Source organism: Rhamphochromis longiceps, linkage group LG11 (assembly GCF_057381845.1).
Source record: "Rhamphochromis longiceps isolate RC_006_pf linkage group LG11, R_longiceps_female_GT1.1, whole genome shotgun sequence".
NCBI lineage: Eukaryota > Metazoa > Chordata > Actinopteri > Cichliformes > Cichlidae > Rhamphochromis > Rhamphochromis longiceps.
The window spans coordinates 510030-524367 of record NC_140567.1 but is presented as its reverse complement, the minus strand read 5'-3'; the positions used below and the strand labels follow the sequence as shown (position 1 = coordinate 524367).

The window sequence follows — 14338 nt, the reverse complement described above, 5'->3', positions numbered from 1 at the left end:
TTTAATAAGTGAAATGCTGGTGGCATTTTAATTGTAATGTTTCTTTAGGTTAAAGAGGATGAAGCCAAAGAAAAGATGATGATGAGAGAGTTTAGTCCTGTGGCTGTGAGAGACGTCGAGGCTGTTGGACCTGAACGACACTTGGAGCGGGAACACTGGGAAAACCTGCATATCTGTTAAATCCAAAGGAGTTGGATTTAACAGATCGCACAGCTCAGATTTACCCTTCATAAGTCTCATGGGACTTATGAGCACAAAGTGTGTGTGTGTCTGAAATGAGGCCAATTCCAGCTAATCTGAAGGTGTTTTAAAACTGCATTTCCATCAGGTCATATGATGAGATTACACAAAGAGAATGATTAGTCAGATTCAGAGCAGCTCTGCAGCACTGCTTCACTTTGAGCTCTCTCTAATGCCTCCGTTTCACCGGCTTATTTGTCGTGCATTTGCACAAAGTGTTGAGTGCAGAGCTGAATCCACGGTTAGTGGGCCCGAGTGATGTCATGCTCTGTAACCTTGGTTTGTTGCGTCTCCCCTCAGTCCCATCGCTCCTTTCATCGCACACCTTTGATGTTGATAGCAGAGTGGGCTTTCTGCCGGGACAGTGTAAGGACGGGAAGCAAATACTTCTAAGAACTTGTGCTTTATGAAACTTGCATGTTGTGCCCTTTGACCTTTATCGGGATCATTACACAACCATCGTCAAAAGCAGCACATCAGGTAAAAGAAGGAAAATCACCACTGTCGTACTGGATCAGGATGTCCTGGATCTCCTTCTCAGAGGCCTCATCCACATCCTTCTGGTAGTATGCAAGCAGGGCTGTGGACATGGCTGGTGTAGATCTGTGCGGTGCCACGCTCCACCGCTCCGCAGCACTGGCTCCAGAAGCTTGTTCTGGAGCGTAGCAGGCTCCACCCTCTCCTCAGGTCTGCCGTTCACCCTGATCAGGACGTCCCCCTCCTGCACTGGGAAACTGCTGTGGTGGGTTTTACGTCCAAACACCTGGACGGACTCCAGAGGACCGTCAGCTGGCATGTTTCTGAAGCACACAAAGACACCACTTAGTTTCTGATTCTGCGAGGAGGAGGGAAACGTGCACCGATGAACCTGCAAGAGAGGGAACCAGTGCATGGTGGAAAGCCAGCCTCACCGCTCCTGAGGGACGACTCGGTGCCCTCGCGCCTGCAGCAATATCACGTATTATTGTGAGTATCAGTGCCTGGATGTCTCTGCGACCTCACGGGTCAGAAACGTTCTTTGAAAGTGAAAGTGAAGGATGCATTTCATGAGTTTGTGAAAGGATGAATCACGTTTGTCTCCCTCACTGTGCGTGTCCAAACCTGAAAACAAAGCAAACCCCAGAGTTGTGACTCAGAGGGAAAAGCGTAGCTGCTTTGGATTGGCGTGGCTTCATATAAAAACATGACAGTGTAATGATTGTAGGATACGAGCACTCTGCTGCTCTTCTCTACTGGTCACTTTCCTTTTTATTTTATTCCTCCCACTCGTCAAATCCAGCGTCATCCACTCACTAAGCAGCAGGAGAGAGCAGCAGTTCCCACTGAAATGATTTTCCACATCAGAGTGTAACGACGTGCGCGCTCGCACAGACTCGTGCACACAGAGTGGAGCTTTGAGAAGGTTCTCATTACAGTTGGCCTTGACAGGCTGTTAGTTGTTAACATATCACAATGTAGTGAACGTTTTTCTCTAACCGACCCACTCCATCGTCCACCCGCCCACCTCAACCTCCTACGTGCTCCTCTCCCTGTAACGGCAGAGTTACTATGGAAACAGAAAGAGTTTTGCCATGTGGAAGCCAGCGTGGTTTGGACGGCATGCGGGGACGTCCGGGCACCTTTGCTCTGTCCAGAGGGGAAACATGAGTTAATGACAGTGAGGAAGGAGCAGCGACGCAGCTTTCTGAAACAGCAGCGAGTGTGAGAATGAGTCCGTGTTTCCTGGTCGAGGGAAAAAGCAAAACAGGCTCCATGAACTGGGTTCAAACAAGAACAAACTGCAGGTCGGTGAAACTGTAAAGACAGAGCCCATCAAAGCAGCTGAAGAAAGATCAAGTCATTACTGAAATGCCGTGCTGGACTGAGTCACGGCACTTACTGTAACCATCAGTCAAGTGATCATCGCTTGTCTGATGCTCTCTCAGCGATGTCAGTAATTAGTATTTAAGTGCTGAGAGTTGGCGAGATGTGTCGTGCCGTTGCTGCACGTGTCCGTGCTAACCTTAGCTCGCACCAGCGAGCAACAATCTTCCTCCCACTCAGGCAGCGACCTGCAGGGATGCACGGGGATGTGCATGTAGCTGCAGCTGCCCTTCCTGCAGATTAAAACTCCAGCTATTATCTGTTTAAGTACATGTTTGTGGTAGTCAGAGACGGTAACGAGTAAAGTAAGGGATTACTATTGCAAAAACGGTAATTAGATTACTGTTACTTTCCCGTAGGAACGCTGCGTTACTGCGTTACTAAAACCGTGATTTTTTGCGAGAATGTCTCACGACAGTGACGTGAGCGAGTGCGCCGTTCGTGACAACAGCTGTGTGCAGATCAACAATGGATCACATATCGAGTGCAGAGAGAGTATGAGCGTGCAGCGTTTAAAGCGTGGAAGTACTGACCTTACTTTGAGTTTGATTCCATAAAAAGTGACAAAAACATTAGCGTCCGTTGTGCGTGGGAAGAAAACTTCTTTTTACAGCGAAAAAAACCCCTAAACTTCCAGCAAGCACCGAGTAGCTACGACGTAATGGGAAACTCACAGAGAAACTCGCGGATTCTTCCACTGACCGCGGCACACCTGCACCAGGGTAACCCTCCGCCTGCCCCACTCCTGCTTTACAGGTGAAAATAGAGCAACAGGACCGCTGAGTCTTTGACTTTATTTATTTTCTGCTGTGTTTTACTTGCATCTATTTGAAAGACTGAGTGTAAACACAAAAAATATTTTATTTTATGTGCTGGAATGTGCAGAAAATAGGTTTAAATGTTAAACTAATTTCTTCCAGTCAGAGAATGTTGCATATAATTAAATTTTTGCTTGATGCATAAAATTAAAAGATTAAAACTGATAAAACAAGTTAAAAAAAAGAGACTTTTCCATTTGATTACATTTTGTATGATGGATTATGCAGAAAAAGTAGAATTGGGCTGAAAGATCTATCACTTTATCACCTATTCAGGTTGTAAATCGTGTTTACGTAACTAATTACTTTTGAAAATAAGTAATCAGTAAAGTAATGGGATTACTTTTTGGGGGAAGCAATCAGTAATTAGTTACTGATTACTTTTTTCAGGTAACTTGACCAACACTGGTGGTATTTACAGAAATAGTTTTGTGTAGTTTCCCACGGCTGCCGTGGACGTCTGCATGTGCTTTGGTTGTTTTTGGAGCATTTCTAATGAATCAATAACTGATACTGTGACTGTGTGTTTGCTGTGTGTTCATTACACCCACAGTGACTGCAGATGAAGCAGAGACATGAAGGGATCTGATCTGTTGTCTATGGAAAATATTACAGTCATCATTGTCAATAAAAGTGCAGTACAATAAAAAACTGCTGCAATGACCATGAATCCAGCAGCACCGAGTTTGTTTTCAGCCTCTGTGTGCACAGAAGCTCGTTGTAACATCAACCAGGTTTACTGAACGACTTTCAGAAACCTGTGTGAACGTTTGTAAAGTGTGTGTGTGTTATGTGTGTAAAGATCAGGAATAAGGAACAAATCAGCAGTCCATCAGATGTACTCGGCACATCCAGATAAATGGCGTAAAGTCCCGTCTCATATAGTGTCTGATGATATGGTAACAAGGTTTCCTTGGAAGTGCTGCAGGAAATGTCACTGGTGTCTCCCAACGCTGAACATGTTTCAGCCTAAGTATTCCCAAAGGGGGCCACAGGCATCCATCTGTGCACAGGAACGGTGAGGAATGTCAGCCGGATGTAACTAAATGTTTCTGTCCACACATGAACACAGACCCACCGTAAATCACGCGAAGCCGGCTCGTAGTCTAAGAATCAGTCACAGTTATACTTCACTCAGTAATCAGCTGCTCATTGTAAAAATACAAAGTCACTGAGTTTTGTTTTTTATAGTAATTAAATCAGTGAGTTTGTTTTTGGGTCATTTCTCTGGTGATGCCCGACCGTCTGCATCCAGTAAGGCTGCTGGTCCTCCAGCCCTCGGCTCTGACATGTTGGTTACATATTTGATAAGCAGGTTGTCTCTTTGCTCTAATTCAGTAATTAATGTTTGAAAAGAACCATTTTTCTTGGCCACTTTATTTCTCATGTGTGTGAATTTGTCTGATTAAATTGTCACATTTGAGAAACCTTAACTTACATTTTCTTCTATGAAATATGAAGAATGAGCCAATTTCGAGGGTTGATTGCAGTCCTGCAGCGATCATTTGATTAACTGGCTAAATAACACCATTAAGGAAAACAATTACATGTTTTCTCTGCACCTCCTCGTGTGTGTTTGTAAAGCAATTAAAAAAGCACTTTGGCATCTGCTCCAATTGCCAGAGCCTCCATTTAAATTAACCAGTACGTCCAATTAGGAGCATGCGCTTCCTTTCCTGTGAGCGTCTCTAATGGCTGGATAGATTGATTTAAATGCAAACTAGAGGGAATTTAATGAACTGCTTTTACAGGAAGACTTTAATAGGAATCTGCACATCCTCCAACAGGTTCACACTCCATTAATTAGGCATTGTAGTATTTTTTCCTCAAACAGAGACAAATATCGCACGGGAAGCTGCAGATACTAAGACGTGTGCAGAGAAGCTTTCTGTTGTCATTTGATTCAGAAAGATATGCTGATGCTCTTCAATGTAATTAGTCTGAGAGGCAAAGTAGCAGCGTTTATACTGATCGTGCCGTCACAGACTCACGTCATCGACGGGCACAGGGTGCGTACTGTAACTCAGCACACAGTGGGACAGTCTGACGTCTGTCATTACCTGTTATTACTGTGATGGAGCAGATCTGTGGGCACCTGTGCAGTGACCGCCCATCAATCTAAGATCATCTGTTGGAACGACGCTGCTTTGGCTTCAAACAGCGTGGGAGTCTTGGTGTGACCGATGTTCTAGATGTTTCCAGATGTGTTCGAGTAAACAAATACCAGCTGATTGGTGCGTGTGTAAGCATTATGCCAGTGCTAGCACAGCTGATATATTCATTAGTGGCTTTTCAACGTGGGCGTGGCCGGTGCTGTCGTAGTGTCACCAGGAGCTGAGAGAGATGAGAACAGATGATGTGAAAGGAAAGTGCACGTTGCCATGACAACAGTGAAATAAATTCATGTAGACAGTCCTGCATCTCCCCGCTAACTAACAACAATCTGTTGTGGGTTTGTTTGTCTGTTGTTGTTTTTTCAGTTCCATTCATAAACTTGAGTTCTTCCAAAACCAGTTCAGCCAGTACGTGTGACGGACGTGACTCTGTCTGTCAGAGCTGTGTCAGCTGTGTAGGGCCTTGGTCAGGTGACTGACCGTGACTGATGCTGTGGGTCATTCTTACTTTGTGAAATCGTATCCAATCACTTTCTTGTTGAGTTGAAGTAACACACCTTCGTCTTGGCTGTTGAGACGTTTGAGACCAAGGACACAATTTTAACGTCATCCACTTAATTTGTGTTTTGTGATTTTTTTAAATTTAATTCTGGTGTTGCTGAGCTGGCCAGCACGTTGCTTCTCTTTACTGTACCACACTGTTTATCTGACCTCTGTTGGCTTTAGTTCTGCCTCTGTCAGTGCGCCCAGGGCAGCTGTGGCTACATGTGGCTGCCATCACCAGTGTGTGAATGTGTGGATGGGTGAATGTAGTGTAAAGCGCTTTGGGGTCCTTAGGGACAAAGTAAAGCGCTATACAAATATAGGCCTTTTGACCATTTTTACCATTTTTCTCAGCCTAATGAGGACCTGCTTCTCTCACAGCTGTGCTCATGCCGAGCGTGAACAGCTACTGAAGGAGTTCAACACTCACAGCTGCTTAGAATCAGTCAGGCAGGTGAAGGGAACAGGCCTCACTTGCCGTCGTGTAGTTCTTGTTCAGTCTCTGACGGTGGGGGACTTTGCATAAAAATGGCAGTAATTCCTAAACAGCTGTGGTGGTGTACAGAGGCACAGCTACAACACCGAGTCCGACCACACTGTGGGCAAACTGAACACTTCCATGGCCTCACTAAACTCCCACTCTCGAGTCTCTGCCTCGGCAGCCACAAGGCTGTAATCCAGCTGGCCCACCTGTACCTGTCAGCCGGGGTTCAGCCCCCACAGGCCTACACGCCAACTAAGCTCTTGGTGGAGGTGGGAGTTGGAGGTCGCTGTAAGAAACTGCAGCACACTCTTATCAAACTCTTGGATCTACCAGGCCTGTGCAGCGTCTGTCCAGCTCACTATGAAGTGGGGTTCAGCTCCTCTTTTCACTGACGTGTCCGAGACGTCCGTAGATGACCGAGTCAGTCGTTACCCTGCAGCCCAGGACCGCAGCAGCCCAACAGCCTGGGCTCAATCCAAGAGCGCTCATGCCCAGGATGGAGGGATGTAACCTACAAACCTTTACATGTAAATACAGAACTTTACTATACGATGAAAAATAAGGTGCAGCTCTTCACACTGTCACTGTATATAAAGGGATCTGTATCCAGATTACCGTCTACACACTTTTAAAATTGATTTATTTTGACGAGCATTCAGATCTGTCAATGATCCGCCACACCAGATCAGGCTAATCAGAAAGCTATTGGCTATGCATTAGCCCGTGTCTCTAGACAATAAGTCATATTTGGAGAAGCAGAGAACAATAAAGTAATGATTTCTTGTTCAGCTCATGCTTTGCTTGGTTATTCTCTACATAGCTAACAGCTAATGGTTTTTGACAGGTTTTGTTTCACATGGTTCATATGAGACTTCCAGCTCAGCTTATCATCAGTTATCACTCCAACACATTTATTCTCGTTCACTCTTTCAGTTTCAGCTCAACCCTGATTTTAGCCACGTTTCATTTGTCTGGTGCCAAAAATAATACATTTTGTTTTATATTTAACAATAACAGTTACCTCCGTTTCCACTGCAGTCAGAAGCTGTTCTAGGTTTTTATCTGATTGATGCACAGTGGTATCATCAGCAAACAATACACATTTATATATAACATGAATCGTTTAGGGCCCAGCACAGAGCCCTGAGGAACACCACAGGTTACCTTCAGCTGATTAGATTTGCACGTATTGATCCAGGTAACTTTTCATGCACGTGTATGCGATCCCTCTTATGCCATATCTGTCTAGTTCATTCAGTAATATAATATGATCAATGTTAAAGTGTATAAAACACCAGCAGTATGTTCCTTATTATCTGTTGCATATCCGCACTTATTATGTTTCTCAATATATTTACCACGTCTATTAACAGATCATTTTCCTAAGATTTCTGAGAACTGTGGAGTTATTGATCTGTAGTCGGTTGTGGGTAACCCTAACCCTCTCTGTGGCTTTTTCCATTTTGGAGGGAAACGTACCAGGTTACACATGTATGTGAAAGTTTGCACTATGCTACAATACGTTTAACTAATATCACGTCAATACTGAAACAATCAGTGGCCTTTTTAAAGTTGTCTTCAGAACATCAAGTATTCCTCTGTGACTCACAGCACCAATGAACTGAGTAATGTGTTTATTTAGCTCATTATTATTTCTTAACTCTTGAATTTCTTGTGCTACATTAAAGCCAACATGTCCAAAGAAATCATTCAGTTCATTTGCAGTGTCGTTAATTTTATGAAGCACAATCTTCATCTTTTCTAAGATATTCTGGATGTCTTGTTTTTCGAGCCCTTTTTGATTATACGATTTAGTAACCTCCATGTTTGTTGTGATCCACTCCTGCTTTGCTCCAATAATGTGTGGTAGTACTTTTAATATTTACTAATCTATTTTTATATGACTTGTACTTAATAAATCTCTTACATAGATTATTTCTGTTCATCTGTCGCCTTTGTGATCCGTGGCCTATTTGAGCCGTGATGCTTTTCAGTGATTTCCACTAAAGGACGATGTTTGTCAAATACATTACAGACAAATGCACCATACGCACTATGAGGCTCTGCAGCAGTGGCTCGTGTCATGTTTGATTCTTTGTTTAGTTTTTCAGGTTTGCTGATGTTGCACTTCCTTTCGTTTTACTGGAGAAACATACATTTTATTATAGAACATGTTCTTGAAGGGGAGAAACGCATGATCATCTATAGAGGACCTTGTCCTGTTTTCAGATGTTGGTGACGACTCCGGAGAAGTGGGACGTTGTGACCAGGAAGAGTGTTGGCGATGTGGCTCTGTCACAGATTGTGCGGCTCCTCATCTTGGATGAAGTCCATCTATTGCATGAAGATCGAGGCCCGGTTCTTGAGAGTCTGGTGGCCCGGACCATCAGACAGGTTAGTGTTCCTCCTCGTTCCCCGTCCTCAGTTCATATTTCTCACTTCAATGTTTCAGATCATCAAACAAATTAAAATAGTCAAAGACAACACCATTAAACACAAAATGCAGTTTCTAAGTGAAGGTGTTTATTATCAAGGGGACAAAGTCCCAGACGTGATGGCCTGCTCTGTGGGAACTGTGGGATCTCTGAAAAGCTGAGCAGTTAGTCAGGGTGTGATTCTCTCTGAGAGTCGGGTCTTATTCGGAGCTTCTTCACTACCTCAGCGGTGTTTCCCATGTCAGGTCCTCCCTGATGTCTCGATGCACGCGCAATCATCCAGGTGAGGAAATCCTAAAATGTAGATTCTGTTCATCTGGATGTTTTCAGGGGTCTTTGTGGTGTTCAAGACCAAATTGTTGTTCCTACATCACGCTGTCAGCTGCTCCACCTCATCCCTGTAGGCGTGCTCATCCCTCCAGAAATGAGTCCCACCACCGTCTGCAAACTTAACAAAGGTGTTACTGTGGTGAGTGTGGAGCAGGGGGCTCTAGCCCTGTGGGGGGCCAGTACTGAGTCTGGCCCCCCACAGTCGGCTAGTCACGATTACGTCGACTATAAAAATCGTCGACGGCTAATTTAATAGTCGGCGCCTCGTTTGAAGCTTTGTAAGATCCCAAAAGACGCAGGAATAAGTAGCAGGATTTAAGAGTGTAATAACGGACTGAAACAGAAGATGGCAGCACTGCATGTACAAGGATGCCAGCTGCCGTTAAACCCCGAAGAAGAAGAAGCTGTGTCCCAGAATTCATAGCGCGGCCCAGCTTAGTTTCCAACAATGGCGGCAGCTAGTTAGTTTTAACTTTACTCTTATTATTCTTTCTGGGTCACAAAATAAACGTTTAACATATTCTCATGGAGAATGTAGCTGTGTAAACCTCAAATATCTGCTCAGTTTATCAGGACACCACATATTTTCAAAAGCGCTCCGACGTTTTCGGAGACGTCTGTTACCCACTAGCTCGATAGCGAGCCGGGAGGTCAAGGGTCACTAGAGCCGTGAGAACACCGGACTCCCGGCAAATCGTTTTCAAACCCACCGCCGTCTTTCCTACTCAGGTTAAACATGATATATGAGTCACTTAGATAACTTAAAATGTTATTGTTTGGCTTTTTTTAGTATTTATTTGTTCCTGAGTAAATCGGTTTGGCTGAGATTAAAGTTTTCACACAGCTGAATAAACGTCAAGCAGACAGCTGATTATCAGAAGTGTGAGATGCTCAGAGTTTACTCCGGTGTCCTGTTATATTTTAGATAGCAAGGAGTTTATTAAACTTCAAACAATCTGCAGATTTCATTAAAATGTAATAAACTATCATCTTGTCTTTATTTTTAGTTAGCACAGACCGTAAACACTTAAAGCTGTAAGCTAATGATAGTTATATAAGAGCAGATGCTGCTGGTGCAATAAGCTGTAGTTTTACTCCAATGGATGATGATCTGATTAGTCGACTAATCGCAAAAATAATCGGTGACTAGTCGACTATCAGAATAATCGATTGTGGCGGCCCTGGAGGATAATGGTAGGAGCAGCCGTGTGCAGCTTCAAGTGGGGTAGAGCAGCATGGACGCTGTGGCCACAGTGTTCTCTGTAGGCAAAGCACATCACCTCATGATCCCACTTGATAATTTACATTTTTCATTAAATATACAGTCTTTGAAAAACAAGTTCTGATGTTTGGTCTTTGTGTCCAGTTGATGCAAACAGGTCCCAGTCATGTTTCAGACACATCCAGTCCCTCTGGCATGTTGTTGCTGTGATAAGCAATCATCAGTTCACTGTCTGAGCTGCTGATTCCCTGTAATGATGACTGACGTGCGCAGGAAGCAACCTGGATATTTCCCATAGAGAGTGATTATCCAACTGTAGAAAGAGACAGAACTTAATTTCCAATAAGCCAGTGTGATGCAGTGCTGTCACATGTCAGTTCATGGAGGAATGTTAATAAGTGGAGAAGTCTATTTTTAGCCTGTCACTGACTCAACCTTGCATCTTATTCTGTGAACTGCATGTGAATCCAGAAAAATCTGCCAAAATACCAAATACATGTATGAATGTGTCCTTGGACCCGAATGATCTCAGTGTGCACCCAGTTCATGAAAGCCTTTGGATCATGCATCACACACAGCAGCACATGTGGCCCGTGTAGCATAAATATACATCTCAGCACCGCCTTTGAGTTGTATACGTAAGAGAGTAATGAGAAGATGAAAAGAAGACGATGGATAAATCTGACGTGTGTGTAAATCACATTAGCAGTGAGCCAAAGGATGCTGTCCATATGCATGACTGCTTTGTTCAGTGGTGGTTATTTATAGCAGCTCTTAGAGTTAATAATTCACCTGCCTGGCCTGTAAACCATCATCAGCAGTAATATCTTATCATCGCCATGAATCTTCACAAAGCCAGTAAGGAAGGGTTTGCAGTTATATACAAACTGTTTCTCTATAAAAGGTAGAGGAGGAATTCATTAGAACGAGGCGCAGGAACTCAGCATGCACCAATCAGAAGGTCAGTAGTTTGATTCCCAAAGTCCCAAAGCTGATCCCACAGTGTGAGTGCACTCCATGAAATCTGTGTGAAGCTGTGAATGTTGCTCTCAGCCAGTTAGAGCGCCACGTGGACCAGTTAGACCAGTTAGAATGCCACGTGGACCAGTTAGAGCGCCACGTGGACCAGTTAGAGCGCCACGTAGACCAGTTAGAGCGCCACGTGGACCAGTTAGAGCGCCACGTGGACCAGTTAGAGCGCCACGTAGACCAGTTAGAGCGCCACGTGGACCAGTTAGAGCGCCACGTGGACCAGTTAGACCAGTTAGAGCGCCACGTAGACCAGGCCATTCACCATCTTGTCCTAATGCAAATGTGATTGGAGCGATGCACTGTTGGACCAAGTGTTTGTGAGGAGGAACAGTGTGGTAAAGACGTCAGAGCAGAGAAGCACGGAGCAGCACTGAAACACAGCGGCAGGGACGAGCTGCTGTGCTGAGCAGTGACTCTGACCTCTTTGGCGAGGTTAACCGCAAGGTAATTGAAAACTGGGCTGTACATGTGACCGCTGTTTATTCGGTTCACAGCCCATTTATCTGCAGGTTGAGCTGATATTACTGAAGAAGGGCTGACTGGGCTCTTTGTACACCTTGAAGTTGTGCTGCAGTGCACAAGTTTGAAGCCTCTTGACTGTCTGTGTAGTTGCCAGCAGACTGCATATGTGGTCAGGGCTTAACGATAGATGTAGAATGAAACCAGAGGTATTAGCAGAGAAACATGGCGCTCGTGGAAAGCACTGTGCCACAGCAGTAATTATGCTAGAAAGTAGAACTTTCAAGGAAAACGTTTGTTAAGCAAACCAGCGTTTGTGTTTTTATCCTCGGTGATTCTGTGCATGAAGGTTTAATCCTCACGTGACCGATGACATTCAAATGCTTTAAAAAGAGCTGCTCCAGTAGCTGCTCAAGGCCCTTTGAAGGTGGCTGCTGATGGATGAGTTTTGATTCTACAGTATAAGGACTTAACTCACCAAGAAAAGAAAAGCTTCACTGTTTCCATCAGCTTTTCGTGCACGCTTAGTAAGTCAATGGATATTATTGGAAACTCAGTTTTCCCCTCTACTGTTACACTGTACTGTACTGCACTAACAAAGCACAACCTATTCCAGCGTGCTGCTACAGTGTGGTGATACAGTGGTTAGCACGTTCGCCTCACTCCAGGAGGGCTCCTGTGTGAACCCCATTTCTCTGCTTAGGTTTTACTCCCACAGTCAAAATACAGAACTGTAAAGTGGGGGTTCTAAATTGGAAAATTGACCACAAAGTTGTTAAATAAATATCTGTTTATTTCTATGATACTTTGCTAGGAGTAAAATAGGTGTTGGGTGGCCGGACTAGAGCTATTCTGCTTGAGTATCTCTAAGTTTTTGCCATAAAGCTGATCAAGGAGCCTCTTTGGTTTGGTTGGCCCAGGGGTCTCGTGAAGCAGAAAATGGGTATTGCCCCAAAAGGGCTGTGGCACTGGCAGTTGCTGAAGAAAAAAAAATAGAGTCTGAGCACAGTTAAGGGAGGCCATGGAGGACTACTTTGGGCAGCCCACAAAGAAGTTCTGGCAAGCTGTCCTGGAAGGACTTGACACAGGCCATTTGCAGTCAGGAAGGACTCTGATGACCTGATATTGAGATGCTGTTGGTGGTGGAAACAGTACTTTGACGAACGCTTCATTCCAGTCAAAGTAGCCGACGCAGAGGAAGCAGAGCCTGAGGACTGTGGGAAAGTCTTATGAATTATACTGGTATGCTGGCAGAGGTCACTGGGGGAGTTGAGAAGCTCCCTGCAGCCAAGACACTGGGTTTGGATGTGATGCTAAAGACTAGACACTGTGGGGTCTTGGTTACCTGGAGCGTGTGCTCCAGTTACTGAGGTATTATTCTGCCCAGTTTATTTCAGGATGCTGGAAGGGAACCTCCAGCCAGCTGTCCAAACTTGGACCTAGGAGGAACAGTGCAAACAGTCTGCATGTGCTTTGTAGACTTGAAGAACGCTTACGGCCCTGGAGGCACCTGTACTGCAGGAGAATAGGGCCCCTGCTGCTATGGGCCATTAGGTCCGTGTATAACCAAAGGTAGAGATCTCTTGGCCCAAAGCAGAGCACTCAGTGGACCATGGTTGGCCCCTTTGTCCAATCCTGTTCTTGATTTTCATGGACAATAATCAGCCTATAGTCAGGCTGAGGAGTGCGTCCACTTTGGCTCAGAAATGTATCACTGTGGTTCTGTTGGGTTCATCGGAGCATGACCTGCAGCATGCCGTGTGAAACAGCTAGGATGAGAGCCAGCACCTTCAGGTTTTTGGAAATCTTACTCATGAGTGATTAGCAGGAATGCAGATGTACCCAACTGTCGTGGTGAAGACAAAGCTGAGCTTTTGATTTCCTACTTTATCTGCATCCCAAACCTCACCTATAATCATGAAATCTGAGAAATAACCAAAAATTAAGATCATAAATACGAGGCCCCGCCTCCACATGGTGACCTGGTTTAGGCTTAGAAATAGGCTGAGGAGCTCAGCCATCTGGAGCGATCTGGGACTAGAGCTGCTGCCTCAAGTCTGTCCAAAGAAGCCAGTTGAACTGGTTTGGGAATTTGGTTAGGATTGACTGGACGGGATTGGCTGGGAATGCTTTGTGGATTTTTGGAATATCCTCCTTAGGCTCCAGCCACGTGGAAGATTATGGATGGATGGAGTATAATTCCCAGGATCAAGGTGATGCATGGCTTGTCTTCTGGTTGGCATGTATGCTGCAAACCCAATTACCGTGTGTCTCATTTAAGGCTGGTAGTGAAAATGGTTGCTTGACAGTTTTTATAACGTGCAGTGTTTCATCATGGATAGCCGACGTTACTCCTGGAACGTCTCGTCGTTTCTCCCAGGCTTCCTGTGACTGAGAAACCTGACAGGAGCTCAGAGGGCTCTGCCAGCTGTGTACAACTGTAGTTATTACAAAGTAGAAGTGCTGACTGTGTGCAATGCAGGCATAGGGAAGGAAATACATAATGTTTAATTTGTTTATACTGCTGGGTGGCACCTCCCTTCCTGTAACATTCAGCATGTTGTGAAAGGTGGCAAACGTGATGCATCTGGGAGTCTGTCACTAAAAAGCAAGACTTAATGACTTTTTAATGACCCAATCTGACACTGTGACGAGCAGGAAACCTGTTTGTTTCTTCTTGTATGTACGTGAGAACTTGTTTACAACGTGTAGTCCACCCTCCAACAGAAGATTTTGGGTACCAGCGGAGCGCCTGGCAGACCTCCCCCTCCTTCATCTCTCTGTCCAATTATTGCCAC

At 44.7% G+C, this 14338-nt stretch overlaps 1 protein-coding gene across 7 annotated transcripts in view; it reads left to right on the top strand.

Annotated features, from left to right (window-relative positions):
* Nucleotides 1-14338, top strand: part of ascc3 (activating signal cointegrator 1 complex subunit 3) — a 160933-nt gene that overhangs the window by 72079 nt on the left and 74516 nt on the right. For all 7 annotated transcript variants that reach the window (XM_085421971.1, XM_085421975.1, XM_085421970.1 and 4 more), the window contains one exon: nt 8292-8456. In XM_085421971.1, coding sequence (XP_085278097.1) covers nt 8292-8456 — 165 coding nt within the window. The remainder of the gene's footprint in view (nt 1-8291; nt 8457-14338) is intronic.